This window comes from Merops nubicus, unplaced genomic scaffold (genome assembly GCF_000691845.1).
Source record: "Merops nubicus isolate BGI_N331 unplaced genomic scaffold, ASM69184v1 scaffold4002, whole genome shotgun sequence".
Classification (NCBI taxonomy): domain Eukaryota; kingdom Metazoa; phylum Chordata; class Aves; order Coraciiformes; family Meropidae; genus Merops; species Merops nubicus.
The window spans coordinates 118784-139111 of record NW_008594102.1 but is presented as its reverse complement, the minus strand read 5'-3'; the positions used below and the strand labels follow the sequence as shown (position 1 = coordinate 139111).

General features: G+C 39.5%; 1 protein-coding gene across 1 annotated transcript in view; it reads left to right on the top strand.

The window, feature by feature from the left end:
* Window positions 1-479: 479 nt before the first annotated feature.
* ADCY1 (adenylate cyclase 1 (brain)) overlaps window positions 480-20328 on the top strand; it is a gene marked incomplete at its 5' end in the record, with an annotated part of 104463 nt that continues 84614 nt past the window's right edge. Inside the window, 2 exons of the mRNA XM_008935621.1 lie at window positions 480-629; window positions 17204-17322. Of these exons, the coding sequence (XP_008933869.1) occupies window positions 480-629; window positions 17204-17322 (269 nt within the window). The remainder of the gene's footprint in view (window positions 630-17203; window positions 17323-20328) is intronic.

Sequence of the window (20328 nt, the reverse complement as noted above, 5' to 3'; positions counted from 1 at the left end):
CAGTATGAAAGCTTGGGGTACCCAGGAACACATTTTGGGGAAAAAAAAAAAAAAAAAAAAAAGGGCAATAATATCCCTACTTTACAAAAGAATAGGAAAATAATTTTGTTCTTTGGGACATCTCACAATTGCACAAATGCTAAACGTGCTGCTGTTCTTATCAGATAGATCTGCCAGTGGGCTGATGGAAAAACCGGTGCTGAATGGAAGTGATAAGTATCATAAGAGAAATTAACTTCAGCAGATGCAAAGCTCTATGCTATGCAGTATTATTTGCCTGGGCTTGTGGTAGCTGCTGTCATTGTTTCACTGCGCTTGGGTTGTGGGAAGGGGTATCAGTGACATGGCCAGCAAGGCAGAATCTTTACAGACAGTGCACTAGCTTTTTATTTTTTTTTTTTTTTAATTTTCCTGAATAGAAATGTAAAATAAAAGTTTGTATTTTAAAATATTCATTTGTTTTTCTTTCTTTCTTACAGCTTGTGGCCAATGCAATCCTATTTGTCAGTGTAAATTTGTATGGGGTCTTTGTGAGGATTTTGACAGAAAGGGCTCAGAGGAAGGCATTCCTTCAGGCCAGGAACTGCATTGAGGACAGGCTGAGGCTGGAGGATGAAAATGAAAAACAGGTCAGTTTTTAAGCCTTTTTTGCTTTTCTCTGTTTCTTCTGAGATGACTGTAGCTATGTGAACCACAGTTCAGGACATTGCTGCCAAGTACCTGACAGGGCATATATGTGTTTCCATTGTGAAGGAATGGTGCTGCTTCCCTCCACCTGCTCCAGCTTTTCCTCCCCAGTGCATGCACGCTCTTCATTCTTCGTCTGCAGCACACACAGATGGTGCAGGCTGGCCCTACACCTGATGTGATCTCCAGCACCAGAGGGGCTTTATTTTAGGGCTGAGGCAAAGCTAACATACTATTGCAATCTGAGATCTGGGGGTGTGTTCTGCATGGAGTTTTTGGGTGGGTGTTAGCTATGCTGTAAATACTTCTCTTCTGGCTGTGTGTGCTACAATGTTTGCATTCATGGCACCTATAAGTAATAGTCAACAGCTGGGGGACAAGGAACTGCACGGATATACATGAATAACTGTGGTAACAAGCTATTCCTTCCCTCAAAAGCCACCTCAGTAGTTTGATTATTTATTTTACAGAATTTTATCAATCAATCTTCCAAACAGATTTGGAAACAGTGAGAAAAAACACTATTGTGGAGCTTGCTGTTGTTACTCAGAGGTCTAAAACTTAAACTTACTAAGATCTCTTAATCTGTAAGGTTTGGACTAGATTTTCCTTTTTATCTAGGTGATAATACAGGGCCACACTGGAATACAGAGATACAACTCCACTGACATCCTTGGAATGATAGTAACTTGTGCCGGTAAAGGACTTAAGTGGTACTCAAACCTTTCTGTAGAAGATGTTTAGGTCCTCAAAGCTTGTGTACCTCCCACACTTGTACTTCCCTTCACTTGCAATTTTTCTAGAAAGTCTATTCCTGTGCATGAAGTAACATGGGCTTTTAAGTAGTTTTTGTTATTAATTTAGTGTATGCATTTTTATGACCTGAACATACTCTGTAGTAAGTAGATGTCTTCTTTGAACAACTGCGTATCTTTGCTGGCTGTGTAAAAATGGTATTAGGATCAAAGCCTTTAGGTTTGTTCCTGGTCTTTTGTAATCAAAAGCTGCAGATTTTCAAAGGCATAAATGTGTTATAAGTCAATTTCCATGGGATTTAGGCAACCCTGCCATTTATGCCTTTGAAAACACACTTCTGGGTTCCAACATGAAAATAATACCGATTCTTCTGTTTCTCTAGTTAGCATGTGAGCAATCTGTCTTGTTTTAGATAAAAAAAAAAAAAAACAAACAGTAAAGCAAAAACATTACACATAAGTACCATCACTGTTGATAGAATACCTAGAGAATCCTGGAAATTTTTTTCCAATGCAGTGTACAGGTCAGTGAAGAGAATACACTTTTCTCCTACACTTGTGAAATTAACTTTATGCAGCACAGTATAAAACTCAATGCAGAGATGATATATGCTTATTAGCTGTCAAAAGTACCACCTAAATACTTCCTTGGGCTGCTCTCACACTACATTAAAATACCTCTAAAAACAGGGTGAGAATTAAGATATGATTACAGGCTGCAAAATTATTCTGCAGTTGCTGTAGCATAACATAGCCCAAGTTTCCAGCTGGCAACACTCAAGAGTGTTTGAAAGGAAAAGAGACGTTGCTGACCTAGTTCAATTTTTGTGATCATTCCTGTATTTTTGTTCTCTGAAGTATTAACATTACATGTAAAAAGGGCTGATTTTTTTCATTAAACTTCCTTGTCTCATTCAAATGCTCTGACCTAAATACCAGAGCCCTTTTTACACTGAGAACTGTAATCCAAAATGCTAAAACCTTTCCCTGGTATTTCTGTGAAAGTCTCTAATGGGAAAGGAAAGAACATCTTCTCTTTTGAACATACACAGCCTTCTGGAGTTAAAAGTGTTGACTGTGTGAGACAGATAGCACAGCTGAAACTGTCAGTGAGATTTCTTCTTCTGTGTCCTACTTACAGTGATTCTCCTCATGTGGGACGTGTTTGTAGTGATACTCCCATGGGATAATTTTGATAAATATATTTTTATGATCAAGAGTAAAGATTTCATTGCTATAGCATTTTGCAAGTAGCCTTAGAAAGTGTTGCTGGGGAGAAGGGTAGCAGACAGACTCTCTTTAAACTCAAGTTTATTGTTCACCCTGTTGTCTGTTCTCTGTGGTCACAAGTGACTGACCTTGATGGTGGCATCAGCCATTTGTTATGCTGCTGCCTGCAATTCCAAAGTAACACCAGCAGTGAAGGCCAAGAACCAAATAAGTTTTAGACCATGAGCAAATAATTTTAATCATTCACTTGGGATAAGCTGCTTCTCTGATTGTCTGTAAATCTTCAGCAGCAAGATCACCCTCTGCAGAGCAAGCAGATAAGAATAAATACTGTGGGGTGGGTTCTGTTCCCTGGAACTGTATTTATTCTGTCCCCTGGAACTGCGTTTATTCTGTTCCTGCTCAGTGAGAACACCTGAGCACTTCCTCTTTACTCCCACTACCCATCTGTCTGTGTCCATGAATACGAGCTCATCGTTTGCCCATACAGAAAGCAAGGCATTGGCACCCTGCTCCCTGGAGTGCTGCCAGGATTACACATCCCTGCCAGTTCTGAGAGCAGCCTCCAGGCAGTGCTTCACCCCTTCCCAAGTGAGCAAGAAAGGAGCAAGCAAGGATGGGGAATGGGGTGTGTGTTCAGCATAGAGAAAGAAGTAAGCTGATGCTGATTGAAGCTGCTTGCCAGCTGATTGAAAAAGGGGAAACCAATAAGAAAGTTGTGGCTTGCCATATGTTAATTCCCAGTATGGCAGCTCCTGAAGTGGTGCTGTGCTGTAAGGAAGTGGTAGCACTGTACTTCTGAGGCCATTGTAATTCAAAGTGCAACTGGCCACTGTGTTTAGAGGCCTGTAGACTCCCATTTTCCATTTTTCTAGTCTCTCTTTCAGCATGTATTGGTTTTGTCCTCCCCACAGTTTTGTGATGGTGAATTTTGGTCTAATTATGCAGTCTGTGAAACAGAACTTCCTTTTATTTGTCATGGACTTGTTGTCTGATGATTGGTTACTCTCCAGCTCTTGTTTTGTGATAAATCCTGAGTAATTATTCTACAGTAACCTTTTCCATTCACAACACTGTAGACTTCCTTCATAACCCTGCTCGTCTATCTTTCCAAGATAAAGAATTGTAGCCTGTTTTGTCTCCAGGTATGTGGAAGGTATTTCCTACCTCAGTCTTGCTAATGTTGTAATGAATCTTACTCATTTCCCCCCACCTCCCTCACCTCTACAGTAAGAAAGTTTTTATGCATATTCATAGATTGGATTGGGAGATAAAGCCTATAATTTCCACGAGTGAAATGCAGTTGCTGCAGCACAGGCTAATGTGAAAAGTGCCTGTTTTCATATGAGGAAGGCTGGAAAAAAGTCAAACTTCATGCAAACCTCCAAAGCACACAAAACCAACTTAGATATCTTCACTCATTATGAATTGCATAAGTACAGAAAATAAAGACCATCTTTTCAAGCAACTTACTTAGATCTTTCTTTTCCTCCTAAATGTTAATTTTGTATTTGCTTATAATTAGAACATGGTGCTGGGAGAATAGCAAAATCTCCAGAATGAGGGCTTGTCTATCTTAAAAAATCTTTGTGAACTAACATTTAGTCTGTCAAGCCATTGTGACTGGAGAAATTTATTTAGTGGTGGCACCAATCTTTCATGAAATAGTTGTGTACTCCACTACGATGCATGAAATTTCAGTTTATTAGAGGCTTTAACAGAAGCTGAAGGAAGCACTAAAAACTGCAGGAAATTAGGAAGCAGTGGGCTAAGACAGATGATTCTGTGACTAGCTTCAGGGCCAGAAGCACAGCACTCCAGGTAGTCTAATTGGTTTTGCTGAGAGGTAGAGTTATTCTGTTTGCTACTACAAGACTATGTTACTGCAGTAATGCTTCCATACAGGTTCACCAGGTCATTTGAAACTAGCTAAAATCGCTTTATGCAGTACAATTGTCTGTGTGTATATGTGTATGCATTCCAAGTATCTGCTATATTTTAGGGCAGTATTCTTAATACTGCATATAGTAACTGGGACATAACTGAGTCAAAAATCTGATTAATAACTATTTGTGGAAAATGAAACCGTGTCAGCAAAATATACCATGAGTCTCAGTGCAGAATGCTTTGAACTGCTGCTTAGGATGTTTTGGGTTCAAATTCCTTTCTGGGTTCAGATTCAACATCAAAATAATTTAATGTAGATATTACACTTTTGGGATATGTGTAATGCCTCCCATACCTTTTGGTAAAAGGATAACACCTGCAGCAACCCTCCAGTGGTTTTGCCTGTTGTTATATAATTTCCAACATTTATGAAAAAAGAAAAAAAATACATTATGTTTGCATAAAGCAAACCATGTTGAACTTCCGTTCTGATAATGGATAACAGGTTGCTGTTTTTTTTTTCTTCCAGTTCTGCAACTAAACTGAAGAATTAGGTATTTGCACAGCCTCAGGCAGAAGTAATTTCTAGGGTTCCTGACAGCATGCTTATCAATGCATAATCAGGTTCTCCTCATGTTTCCAATACTTTTTATTCTCAGAATCTTCATCTTTCTTCATTGCACTGCAGAAGAAAATAAGAAATTTATTATTAAAACACAGGCCCTGTTTCCAGAATCATTTATACTAGCTCTGTGCATCAACAAATTACCCTGCAGCAAAAATTTCATTTGGATCACGTATGGGCACAAAATATGTTCTTGTCAAATTATCTAGCGTGCAACAGGGAGGTGATCCTGATCTTGCACAAACTGCAGGGTGAGATATAATACCCAATCCTCTGCAAAAGCTAACCAGTACAATCTTTGAAAAATGTAGGTAGACTAACTAATTTTAGCTGACAGGGTGAGCCTGTACCACATTAGTGCTGTGTTCTGTGTTTCAAGGAGGCTTAAAATTGACTTTATTGTGTCATTGAACCACAACCTTACACTGGAAAGTCCACCTTCAAAAATCTATTTGTTCTTTTCCAGGACCAGAGAAAAGATAAAATAAGGACTGTTATAATTTCAGGCTCTCAGATAGAACTGCTGGGCTTCATGCCCACTCATGCAGGCTGGTCACCAGTGCCTCCTAGCCAAATAGCAGCAGCAGGAGAGAGAAGAACTTGTCCCACTCTCTGTTTGATTTGCCACCTTTGGCTGCTTAGATCCTTACACAGAACTGAGGTGAACTGTTGGCTACCTTCATCCTGTTATGTGGCACCTCTAGTCCATCTTTCACCTTTCTCAGGTAAAAGCAGTGGTGGAGGCACACTTCTTTCTCCCACAGCCCTGTCGCTTTCCACTGACTGGCATCAGTTGGTTCCCAGTACTGCAATAGTCATGCATGTGTCTATCCTTTGTAGAGGAAATAATAAATCTGAGGGCTACTCAGGTTAAATGCAAACTTTCAGGTGGAAGGCTTCATCTTCAACCTGAAGCCATTAGGAACTGCTTATTACCCTTTGCAAAGCAAGGTACAGCAAACAAATAAATGTGTTCTAAATCTACAGCTCCATTGCACCTCTTTATGGAGAATAAACATCTCATGTGAAGGCACTTAGTGCCAGAAGCTGCATAGTTTTGTATATCCTTGGGATTCTTCTTACCTAACTTTGGCCAATTAAAAGTGATGCTTGTAATCTAACCTTTTAACCTATAGGCAGTAAACCTTCATAGTCACAGGCACATAGAAGGGCAGCTCAACCCTTCTATTCTGAACACCTTGCTGATGGTGAGATGAGGTTTTTTTCTGAGAGTGGCTGCAGGGCAGCACCTAGGCTTAGGGCTTTGCAGCTGTATAACAGAAAGGTGCCTGGACTTGAAATGTCAAAGTGTAGAAACTCAGTCATACACAAGAAAAAACATACAGTTGTAAATCATACAAAGTACATGTATCTTAATTGCATTGTAATTGTGTTACTCCACCCACATGCCTTTAATTTGCAAAATGTAACATACAGTATTATAGAAAAATCTTTAAAAGCTTTAAAAAGGCACACAAAATAGTAGGCCAGATCAGTACTATAACAATTTGGTTTAACTTTATTTCACCACCTGAAAGCTTCCTGATGTTAGTAAGTATGTCAGCTAAATTGGCTATCAGCCATTTCATTTTTTTGACACAAGATGTGAACTATGGCAACTGAACAGATTTCTAAAGAAGAAAATAGGGCATATGAACTTTGGTTTTTAGTACAAGTCTGTGTAGTCACTCATAATCTAACAGTGGGATGTCCTGGACTGCTATTTGTTGAAGTTTGTTTTTTCTTATAGATGTATGGATGATGTATCTGTTAAACTCTTAAGCATTGTAATAGATGCTGGCTTACACTGAGTAGGCAAATATAAATAGATAAGTTGAAAAATAGTAATTATATCATTCCAAAAGCCACTGATACTTTGGCTGTTATGAGGTTTTAAACAAACGCTGGGAAATTTCAAATACATTCTGCTTCAAAAAACTGTCAATTAAATATGCTGGTGGTGTTTGGCTTTTTGTGACTTTTTCACTTTATTTTTCCTACTTGCTTCATGTATTTTCCATTAGATGTAATGGAGGAGGAGCGGCAAATAAGAGCACACAAACCTGGCATTACATGATTAAAAATACACTGGCACACAGTTTTCAGTAGATAACATCATGGATAACAGTTGCTAAGGCAAATTATCATAGGTAAGAACACTGGCTATAGTGCATCAGATTCTTAAGTTAAACAGTAAGAAAAAATACTTCAAAAGTAATTTCTTAGGGCTGATTTCTAAATTTAGAGCAATATCCATGACTCTGTGGACACTCATGCGATGTTTTTATGTATTTTAGGAGGATGCCACAGTACAAATTAATACAAACTCAGGAGTGAATCCTGATGTTCTTCTCTCAGCACCAGGAATTCATAGGGAGCTTGAAAATGTCATTAGGGAAGTTCTCTTACATATATTTTTGTTGTCCACAAAATTGTTTTCACTTCCAGAAGATACTGAGTGGCTAGTGCAGCTCTAAAGTTATGCTTTATCAGATGATAGCAACGTTCTGAAGAACCAGTACTAGTGCACCAGCGTGTCCATAGTGTTCTTCTGATTTTTCCCCTATTTTGGACCCTCAGCTGCAGAATGTTTCTGCTCCAGCAGCAAGTAAGGAAGATAGATGTCTGTGGACTTTCTGCCCCTGTCCTCTACTCTGGCCACATTCTTAGCAAGGTGCTGGAGCAGACCACAGATGGTTTGCCACATATCTGTCTGTGGTGGTAGGATATTGTTATCTCATGGGGTAGGGAAAAGGCAGAAAGTGCCACAGTCCCAGTACCATCTCAAGCTGGAACACGTAGCATGTTCTTTGAGAAAAATCCCACTAGCTGGGGACTTGAGGAATAGTGAGGGTAGAAGAGGGAGATGCATCTACCTTGCTGAAGGTTGAGCTCTGTGACTTCCTGAGGAGTACATATGTGCCTAGCCCAAGTATTCAGTGTTATATTAGTGGAACAAACCAGACATGACTTTGGACTGGAATGAGGTGAACTTGTAACTCTAGAGGAAACTTAGTACAGCACGGAGTAAGCCACTGCAGCTCTGTCTCCTCTTCCATTTAGACTGGAAGGAGGTAGAACTGGCGAAGCTGATGCTGCTTGCAATGCAATCTTCCTAACATCTCCAGGAGAAAAAAGAGATATAGAGTGATGGGATAGTTGTTCCAGTCCTGTTCACAGTGGAACATGTTGCCCTGCACAGCACTTCAACCTCTAGCAAACCAGAGCTCACATGTGTCTCAGCTGCATGCCTGCCTAGGAATTGCATTACTACTTCTCTGTTCCCTCTGATCATGGCATTGGCAGGTGATTAGTACTGTTTATGATCATTTTTAAGGCCCTTCTTTATTTGAATCAGAAAACCTGTTTTATTAAGAAATTGAATTTTCGGAACTTGTGCTTTAAGTGTCTTTTTGTTTTTAACAAAATGTGAGGGGATCATTTCCCTGAAAGATGAAACCTGGGCTTTCTGACTCTGCAAGAGAATGGGCAAAATGTTTTCTTTTCCACATAAGAAGATTTAGAACAGGATGTTCAGTGGATGTTCTGTGCCAAAAAAAAAAAAAAGCTTCATCTTCACTGATAGACCCTCAAGAACCTGCTTATTAAAAACCTACTGGAGCTTGATAGCTAGAAACAAGGACATTTATTAAACTAACATTTAATAAATAAGAAAAACATTGAAAACTCCTGTTTGACTTTTTTTTTTTTCCTTAGCAGATATTTCCAAGTATATCATATTACTATATTCCCATACCCACTAACCTTCTCTAAATATTTCCACGGTTGGTAGTATTGTCTTTACTGACCCATACATCTTTTTAACAGAACAGTGATAAAGACTAAAAGAAGTAGTTTGTGTTCAGACTACGTGCTTTACCTTCTAACTCCTACTAAATTCCTCAAAAGAAGAGTACTGTGTTGAAGTGTATCTGAAATGTATGTTTTAAGGATATAATTCCATAATTACTGGTCATTCTGTCAAGCATAGGGAGGGTTTCAAGTTTTTTGATCTAGAGAATGGTCTGATTATATCTGTGTGGCAACTTGCCTGCAATATAGTGAGGCAAATAAAGAGGCTTGAAGTATAAAGGCGCTGTTTGGTTGTGTGCATTTAGCTGCTTCTAGATCAGGTTTGCATCCAGTAGGAATATTTCCATTAGCTGAAATGAGTATCACCTCTTTTCCTGTCAAAATTTCTGTGATGGTTTTGTGGATACACTGAATTTTGCCAGTTAAGTTTCAGAGACAGTGAATACTAAGGATATAGAATGAAAGTAAAAAGATTAATGGTAGGCTGATATTGCAGTCATTTATTCATTGCCAGTTTGTATCGGGTGTCAATGCTGTTAGCTTGCCTTTCTGAAGATTGATACTTCCTGATTTATTTCTAGAGCAGTCTGGTTTAAGAGATACGGGGGCAACCAGGGAAACAGGCTATACTTTTTATACTTCTAGTTTCCGTGTTTATCCTCATAGCCTCTCTCTGTTCTTGTTCCTGTTAGAAGAAGATTTGTGGAGCTGATCTCTAGTTATCCTACTAGTAACTTTCCAGTCCATTCTGGAATCACACTTGCCTTTTTAGGATAGCATCACATACATATTTCATGGTCGTTCAGTGGCCAGTGGGTATGTGAGGCTTTTTTACATGCTGAGTTTTCCAACTGATTTTATCTCATGTCTTCTTGTGGGTGGTACCTAAAAGGTATGATGTACGGCTGAGTTTTTGTCGTTTTGATCATTCAACTTCTTGTATGCTGTCCTGTGACCTTTGCACCTTCTAGCAGTTTTATGGTCTCTTTATGCCCTCTCCAACCTGATGCCTCTGCACTCCATGCTACCCGTTGCTCTCTCCATTTTAGCCAAGACTTCACGCTCCCCTAATTTTTTCACAAAGCCTTGGCTTCTCCATTGTAACTAGTACTGTTCCATGTAGAACCTATAATGCCTCATTAAACACTACACTGATGATATATTCTGCCTTTATTGAAAAAAAATAATCAGTTAACCATAGGAAGATGTCAAATAAGTCTAGTACATCTACTCATCTTGAATCCATCTTGCAGTTCATACATCTATTGCTCATCTACCATTACTGTATATTGCTAGCCATCCTCTTACTACTCAAAATCTCTGCAATAGACGGCAGCTTTATGGATGATCTTTTATGACTACGATTGTAACGATGACTTACCGATAAATAGTTTTTCAAGAAGTCTCAGGAATGTTCTGAAACATTGCCACCTTGTGGCTTTTAAAAATCACCATAACAGGATTTTTTTTTGTGCTTAGTTAGAAAGGGCATAACATAGTTTAATTTAAAATAACTTAAAATAATTCATTAATGAAATCTACTTTCTTTGTTTTCCAGCTTACAAGAAATATAAATGAATCTTAGTCGTTTTACACAAAGTTGCTCTTCCATGCATTGCACTAGGCTTCTTTTATCTCTTTTTTTGGTTGTGCAATGTAACATAGGGATGACAGAGACCATAAACCCACTAAGCAGTAGCTTTTAAAATTATGCAAGAGTGAATTAGCAAGGTATAATTAGGTAGCAGGTGGTAATATTTAGGATGTACTCCTAAGTCCCTGCTGACTAAGTAGAAGCTGAATCTCAAAATTATATAGATGAGTTGTCTTTGAAACAGTCTTATTAATGTTTTATATGCATGTCTGAAGCTTGTCTTCTCCAGGAAAAAGATGCTTTTAAAATATGGTGACACTTTCCATTGAAGCATAGCCATAACAAAAGAAGAAATTGATGAGTTAGATTTCATGTTTTGTGTTGTAAAGAACCTTGTAGAGTGGAAGATCTAAATGTTCCTTTCTTTTGTGAGCTCCCTTTCCTCTTTGTCACCATTATTGGATTGGTACTATAACAACCAAAATATTCATATTTAGTCATCCAGGAAACAAAGGTGCCAAAACTGTTTTTGCTACATGCTTCTTTTTTCCTTTTTTCTTTTCAAACTACCTACGAGAATGCAAAAAGCAGTGGACCATGGGCATGCAGTCTATCCTGAATAATGTGGTTCAGTGCCAGGGAGTGTGGGAAAGAAGAAGGATCTGGAGTGCCATCAAGAGTTACTCCTTTCCCCAGCACAAGCTCGGGAGCCTCTGAGTCTCAGTTTGAGCAAGCTCCACAAGACAGAGCTCTCTGCCAAGGCAGGCATAGGGCCCAGGCTGCCTGCTGGAGAGGGCAGCACTGCCAGCAGGCAGCTCAGGAACCCAGCAAAACTGACTGAGAGAGACCGAGTTGCATCCACTACAGTCCTGTTCTCCTGGGATTGGAAGACACGCACAGCAGCACAGTTTTCTGCATGACCCTTCAGCAGGTCCAGACTGTAATTTTATTCTCAAAATGAATTCCACTATATGAGCATATACAGAGAGGACAGTGAGATGCAAAGAACCAAAGAAAGAACCCACAGCTCTGAGGCAATGCTACATTTTCTCTGTTTGCCACACTCCTGTATCTCAGAAAAAAATAGCAACAACTGTTTCCTGTGGTAAAATAGTTCATATTGACTTTTTCTCATCTGATAATCTCCAAGAATACAATTTAGCATGGAGAAGCACAGCAAGTGCATCTAGTTTATAGTTAGAAAGTTGTGAGGGGTCATCCAGCTGCACAGCAGGCAAAGAAAGGAGAGGGTGCTGGCTAGGATGCTTAAGACGTTTTTCTGCATTTCAGCATTCTTTTCTGATGAAGGTAAAGTGCATTCATAAATGATTTACAACTTGCTGAAGGAACTTGAAAATGTATCACTGTCATGTGCCGTACAGATGTCAAATCATTTTGTACTACTGGAATAGAATGTGATGTTGGACTGGGTAGCATTGTTTGGGGAGCTGCATGAAATGATTATAAATCAAGGTGAAAATTTCAAAGGGACTTTGAGAAAGTCAGAAGTGTTTGGAAGAAGCAGTAAAATATGAAGGTCATGGATTTCCAAAATAGAAGGGGGCAGGCATCTTCATCTGGAGACAGGCACAAGAAACATATTTAGGAATATGCACTGGGACTCCCATAAAGCAGAGCCAGGGTGTGGGTGGAAGAAACTGGCCAGGACAGGGAAGGAGATGGGAGAGGAATTTGTGTTGAGAAGCCTCCAAATTGGAGAAAGCTGAAGAGAGTGTTGAGGCAGAACAGAGCATGCAGATGATGGAAACGCTTGCTGCAACAATTTTTGTTTTCTGCTTGCTTCTTTGTGCTTCCCCTCCCAGAAAGAGAAATCACACTACTGCTAGGGGGTGCTGAGCCTTGAGGTCTCTGCTATTTTAGAAGCCACACTTGTGTGTGGTAAGGTAGCAGGATGGTATCAGGCCTCCTAAGGAAGGCACAAGCACTCTCTACTCCTGATGCTTGTCCTTTTGTCCCACTTGGTGTACAACAACCAGAAGGGACCACTGGAGAATATCCAGTCCAACCAGCCCTTCAGAGCAGGAGTGCCAATAACACCAGATCTCATTAAATTTTTTCCCTAGGTCAAATCCATATTGAGAACTGCAGTACAGGAGCTCGTACTTGCAGTTAGGGTTGAGAATGTTCCAAACAATAAGTAGCAGTATAGACTCTTTCTGGCCATTAACAATGGAAAACCTTTTTTTTTTCCTCTGCCTTTGGATATTTTCCTTCTTTGTCACATGCATAATGGTGCTAGCTTTAAGATAGTGCCAAGGTAACACTGTGCATTTCCTAACTGACTTGGTATGCACATTTTGATTTGTCTTGGAGTGTGATGGTTGCTCTTTCTCATTTCTTACAATGCTTCATTGCTGTGGGAGAAGGAAATCTGGACGGTTTTTTTAAATCAAATGTCCTTTTCAAAATTAACTAAGTCTTCATTAATGGTGCAGGAATCCTCATTAATGAAGATAAGACAGTTGGCAGAGACAGCCCAGTTTGGCATTGCAAATCCCACACTAGGACTGGCTATTTAAAATACAAATTTAATGAAAAATGATGTGAATGAAGGAGATATAGGTCATCTTCTACCATTTTCTTTTCTTAGTAGGATTTCCACAGGGAATGCAAAATCATTGTCAGACAATTACAATCTTGAAAAGAGCCTTTTTTTCAGCATGTGATTTTACTTTAGAGCTTGTTAATGCTGAGAGGAGATTTAGAGCAGGAGAAGAAGAGAGTACAAATTTGTAAAATAACATAAGGTGGTCACAGGGCCAAGATTTAATTTTCTGGGTAGAAACCAGCTGTAATAAGCCTAAACAGCACTGTGGATCAGTGAGAAAGGTGAAAAAGTGGAAACATTTTTCTATCTGCTAGGCCATGTGTTTTGGAATATGCCACATATCAAGGCTACCACAACACATCATTTGTCACCACTAAGGTGGTCTGCAGCAGGACTGTTGTGTTATTCTACTTAAAGCTGTTGCTAATTGATTAGTGCTCCCTGTCTCACTCTTATTTTTTTCTATTGCCACCCATCCCCATCAGAGGCCACAACCACTCGAGCACGAATGTCACCACAAATGTGATTGGCCTTGCTTCAGTGCTACTGCTTGTTCCATTCCATGCAGCCATACACATCCAGTTTTCCTTTCCGTTTAGTTTTCAGATAATTTTTATCCTCAGATCTGTCGTGCAAGAGCAAATAAAAAGAAATTAAACAACAATGGTAAGACTTGCTGAATAGAGATCCATGCGGAGCCCTTTCCAAACCTTCCAACAGCTGTATTGGGCATACATGAATTCACTTATGCAGTTCCAAACCTCTGAGTCCTTAAGCATTCCTTACACTGGCCTGAAGGGCAATACCACTTTCCTTGGCAGATAAGATTTTGCCCAAAATAAAAGCGACTACTCATATTTTTTCTAGAGAGCTAGGTACTATTGTTCATTTATTTTCAGTGTCTCTATTCCTTCCATTGTGGAGTTGTTTCTTACATTTTCCAGTTTATCCTCCATGATGGTGGTTCCCCCTTGCCCTGAAAGGTCATCAGGGGCTGCCCTTTGAGAAAGCCATAAATTAGTATTTCTTCACTTGGTTTCCTGAGACTGCTAACCCTCTTTGTAAAGAGTCTACAATTCTTCTTCAGTAATCCATCTTTTTATTTGTTTAGTTGGTTTTCCATCTCTAACGAAAAAAGCAAGCCACCACAATTGGATAATAAGATTTTCATAAGCTCCCTTTCATGTCTTTTAATAGTCAGACACAATAAAATTGGCATCCAGGATAATACTTATGAAATTCCAACATCCTTTGGAGTTTACACCAACTTAAGCACCAGAGAATTTAAACATCAGTCCAAACTTCTCTCTTATGTGGATTCTCTGTTGTCTGATAGGTGGTCAGCTCATTTTCCAGCCTCGTTGTTTTTCAGTTAAAACAGTACATCAACTGTAAGACACAACTTGTGAGCAATAGAGCTTTGTAATATCTACAAAACTATTTGTTTTGGATTTTAACCTAAATTTTGGGTTACTGAAATATAATTCTGCTGCAGAGATATAAGCATATTTAATTAATTTAACATAAAAATTATAATTATGAACAATTTTCTACCAAGATTTGGGACTGTTTGTTTATTTGACATATGCAAGAACTGTTAACAGCTATTTAATTTCATTGTATTATTTGCAATATTCTTAGTAGATAAGAAAAAGGAAAGAGACTTTGTTAATCATCCTGAGTGTTAAGTCCACATCAACCGCCACAAACATATGAAGGAACTTTAGTCTAAAGGAAGTACCAGGGCAGTTCTACAAAGTTTACCTTATTCCTTGATGACACAAATATTCATTGTATCCATTCCAATTCCAGAAGAAACTGTAAAATCAGAAACCCTTTGAGTGCTATTAGGTGGGTTTGGCAGGTGAATGTGTGAATGTGAACAGTGGAAAACACTTTTCTGTGCAGAGTGCTGAGGACTCCAGAGCTGGACACAGTACTCCATATAGGGTCTCATCAGGGAGGAGCAGAGCAGCAGAATCACCTCCCTCAGCCTTCTAGCCATGCAGACCAGGATACGTGTGCCCTCCTGGGCTGCAAGTGCACATTGTTGGCTCTTGTTGATCTTTTCATCCACCAGTACCCTCAGGTCCTTTTCTGCAGGGCTGCTCTCAATCCCATCATCCCACAGCCTGTATTGATACTGAGAATTGCCCCAACCCAGGTGCAGGGCCTTGCACTTGGCCGTTTTGGACTTCATGAGGTTCACACAGGCCTGGTTCTCAGGCTTGTCCATGTCTCTGGGCAGCATCATATCCCTCAGTCGTGTCCACTGCACCACTCAGCTTTGTGTCATCTGCAGACTTGCTGAGGGTCCACGTGATCTCATTGTCTGTGCCACTAATGAAGATATTAAAAAGCACTGTATGTACCCATGAGGGACCACTTGCCACTGGTCTCCATCTGGACATTGTGCCATTGACCATTACCCTCTACATGTGACCATCCAAACAATTGCTTATCCCCCAAACAGTCTACCCATCAAATCCATATCTCCCCAGTTTAGAGAGAAGGATGTTGTGGGGGACCATGTCAAAGACTTTACAGGAGTCCATCTAGACAATATCTGTAGTCCTTTGTCCAGTGATGTAGTCACTTCATCATAGAAGGCCACTAGTTTGGTCAGGCAGGACATGCCCTTGGTAAAGTCATTCTGGCTGTCTCAAATCATATGCCTTAGCATAGCTTCTAGGAGAACCTGTTCCATGATCCTCCCAGACACAAAAGTGAGGCTGACTGGTCTATAGTTCCTAGTGTCCTCCTTTCTACCCTTTTTAAAAATGGTTGCAATGTTTCTCTTTTTCCAGTTCCAGGGACTTCACCTGACTGCCATAATTTTTCAAATGTGAAGAGTGACTTGGCAACTACATCAGCCGATTCCCTCAGGATTCTGGGGTGCTCTTGTCAGGTCCCAAATGTCATTAAATAAAAGGAGGATGTAGTTTGGCCAAGATATGCACTTCTGTGATGTCTTGCAGCTGTCATTATGGTGGTTCTTGATCATCAGATAACAGAATCACAGAACAGTTGAGGTACACTGGAGGTCATCTGTTCCAGCTATTCTGGTTTCCAGAATGAGTTGCACCATCACATTTCCAGGACTCAAGGTGAAACTGACTGGCCTGTAGTTTTTCTGGGTTCTCCTTCTTGCCCTTCTTGAAGATAGGAATGACATTTTCTTTCTTCCAGTCTTCAGACATTTCTCTTAGTCATCATGTTTGATCGAAGATTATTGAGAGTAGCTTTCTGTGTGAAAACAAAACTTAAGCTGGTATTGAAGGAGCACCTACTACAAGTTTTCCAGGTGGTACCTGGGAACGTGCCAGAATACATGGAAAAACTACATAGGTCTCTATAGCAAATACTGACAAGATCCAAAATGTTAGAGGTCCTTTTTGTGCAGGTCAGTGACCCATGCTAAAAGTCTCTCCGTGGATGCAGCAAGAAGAGATGTTTTTAACTGGGGCTTGTACCTGATGCATTCCATTACTGAGCTGGCTGGAACAGATATTGCCACACTGTATAATATGCCATTAAAACTGTACCTTTATTAGTGTTCAGCTGAATCAGACAGTGGTTGAATCTATCATCCACTCTGGCTGCTTAATAACCAGCTGTCATAGTCCTTGTAATGTAACACTTTCATTAGATTCAGAAATAAGACACACAAAAGGGTAGCAAATGATCCTGGGAAGTCTTTCCCAGACAGATAAATGCTACTAACAATAAAGTAAGTTGTTATTATTAGCATTGTGATGTTAATGAAAATTATGGACAATTATCTGCTCTTGAAATCCACTCTACATTATGTAAATGTCAGAATTTGTTTATTTTTTTTTTTTTTTTTTTAATACAGAAGATTTAAAAAGTCACCCGCGTAGTTTGCAGAAATTTGAGAGAAATGGATCATATCATTTATGCCATGTGAATTCTCAGGAAACAGACGAGATTAGCAAAATATTATCTAGTTTGCTAATTTAAAACTTTTGCATAATTGTCATGGACTATACCACAAAACTGATGTTGTTTATGTTTTCTTTTAGGAACGTCTCCTGATGAGTCTGTTGCCCAGGAATGTTGCAATGGAAATGAAAGAAGATTTCCTGAAGCCTCCTGAAAGGATTTTCCATAAGATTTACATTCAAAGGCATGACAATGTTAGGTAGGATTGATGTAGCCCATTAAATAATTTAAAGCAGAGAATATTTAGTACAAATACAGTGATATGCAATTGCAGTCAGGTCTTAGAGGAAAAAAAACAAGTAGTATAGTGGAGTGAAGATTTTTTATTTGTGCAGAGAGGGAGAATGGGTGCACTAGGAAGAATTAATAGTCTTCTCAGAAGATAATAGTGAATCAATAAATGGCTTAGAAGAGTAGTGCTGGGAGGCAGACAACTTTTTTTCAAATGAGTAGACATTCTTTTTGTACTGTATTATGTTGGGGATGAATAAGGGTATTTATTTTGCATGGTAACTTTTATACTTTTCTATTTTCCTGATAGTAAGGTGGATTACTTTTAATGCAATGAGTTTTCTGGGTAATAGCACAGAAATACAGAAAGAAAATGTGATGTAAACTTAAAAGATGTGTATTTGTCCCCATGATATGAGCATTTCCGCTGAGAGGCTAGTGACTGAGGTTCAATTCTACTTCTTGCTGTTGTTCAGTAAAAGACTGTTGTACAAGTGCCCTTATTTATGGTGGTTGTTGTGAAAGTACATTCGAATTTGCTGTTCTTCTCTGTCCCTCCAGACAAATTCCTTAAAGACCTTGTCTGAATGGTGTTGTTTTATCATCCTGACTCTAGCTATTTTTTCTCCAATTGCCTTGCTTTCACACCAAAAATAGTGTCAAAGAGGTTTACTTGGTGCCACCCTTGCACTAAGCAAGGCTTAATAAATGATATAGGAAAGCTACCTTGATTTGCACTGTGATTTTACTCATGGCAAAGGCATAAACTCCCTTAGCACCTCCTCCTCTCTGTCATCCACTGCTAAGTTCCTTCTCTTGGGGTTCAATCTATCTCTCATTGAGCTGACTCCAATATTTCCAAGGACTACTTCCCAATGACTACGCTGTTGCAGCTGAAAGTATGTCAATGGGAGAATCAGAGAGGACTGTGGTGGGAGTGTTGAGAAGACTGACAAATTACATCAGTTTTACACTGTAAAATTGAACATTACGGTCTGTAACAATCAATGTAAACTCAGCTCTAAGCATACAGTACCCCAGAGCTGATGCTGCAAAGTTAGCATTGTTGATTAGTCTTTGATGGTTCTCAGTTGCTGAAATGGGGCTGGAGAGCTCCTGAATGGGAGGATTCAAGATCAAAGTGGGTTGCCTTCCTTAGCCGCCAATTTCCCTTGTTTATGCCTCATGCTTTTATGTTGATGTCCTGTCTATTTGCAGTCACTTGAACTTAACTTGTCTGCTGCTTGCCAGATTTTTATTGCTTGGTTGCCTTCTATTATCTCTGTCCCTTTGGTGACCACATTGCTTATGTATATAAAAAGAAATCGTGTCTAGCTATGCCATTGCAGTGCTATAAAACACATGTATGCTACTGTTGGTTGCACTTAAATTCAGGTTTGAGGCAAGTCAACAATAATTATATCCTGATTAGTACATTTATACCTTCTACGTGTCACATGTCTCTGCATTGGTTACAGTGTGGATAGTCTTCTTAAATAGCATTGCTCTGCAGCTGGACTGGTTGATTATAATGCTGGTGAGACCTCTCTTGTGCTGAGATCTTTTTGAAATGTAACCTCAGGAGTACCTTTTTTTTTTCCTCCTACATGAAATGGTATTTTGCATAACCGCTAACACTGCTGTGGCTTACTCACTGCTTAAATGTGAGGTTCATAGCAGATTTTGAACCTGAATACTCTGTCTGGAGAAATGAATTCATTCTCTGACATAAAGTACTTTTGGGGCAAAGGGAGGCAAAGTAAGATGGTCTCATTTCCGTGTCAAAGCTAAGCTCTTCAGGAAAGAGAACTAAAGCCAGGAGTCCTCCCCTTACCATCTGTACTATAAGAAACTGCATTACCTTTTATTTCAGTAATGCAACTACTGTATTAAAAAAATAAATGGGGGGGTAACAGTGTCCCAGCAAATACCCAGCAAACTGTTGCTAGCAGGACCTAGTAGACTGGAGTTTCATAGCAGGAGCTTTGTGAAACTGGAGATCTGAACAATGCAGGGGACTCCCTGCAGATGCCACCCTGACTCCAGTGCAGAGGAGAGCACCACATCGTCCCTCTGGGAAGTGCTTCTGGAGGTCATTGCCAATAATAAGATATGCACTTTACCTTTTTAAGGAGACAAAAAGCATTTTCCTTTCTTTTGAGTAGTGGCAGTGCTATACCAGGCAGACCTAAGAGATCATTCCCATATTCTCATGACTTGCCCTCTTCACATCAATTGTTCTGTGAAGCACCACTGTTAAAACAAACAAACAAAAAGCCCCGATATAGTTCTAAATTGCTGAGGTTTTTAACCCTAAAGCTACACGGTGGAAAATAGAAAATAAGCTGCACTTTTATCTTTCCTATTGCAATGCTTTCTTTTTCTCCCAACAAGTATCTGGAAGTTCCAGAGAATTACGCTATAGAAAGGGCAGGTTGGAGGAAACAGGCATACAATTAGTAAACTGCATGATTTGTCCAATCCTCACCTATTAAAAGAACAAAAAACTCCCAACAACAGAAAAACAAAAAAAACCAAACAAACAAACAAAAAAAAAAAAAAACCAAACAAACAAAAAAAACATCTGTTTCAGTCTTCTAAATAGCTACTTGAAAAAAAGAGTCTTTAAGCACTAGATCTTGCATATGAAAAACAAGATATTCAGAAGAACACAGGAGGATACAGCACAGTGGAAATATATATACCCCTGTAAGAAGTAAGCAACAGACAGGGAAAATATACTGGCATATTTCAGATACCTAATGGCAACAGCCCTGGTTTATCAATTAGCTGGTAAATATTTCACTAGCTGCCAAATAGTTGTTGAGTGACTGCCTACAACTGACTGCACTTCCATAAGGGAATGGAAACACACCTCTCCACATCATGGGCAGAGCCCTCAGTGTTGTGTCAAACTTTGATGAGCTCTTCCCAGATCTGCAGGAAAGAGAGGAATTAATTCTGCTCACAGATA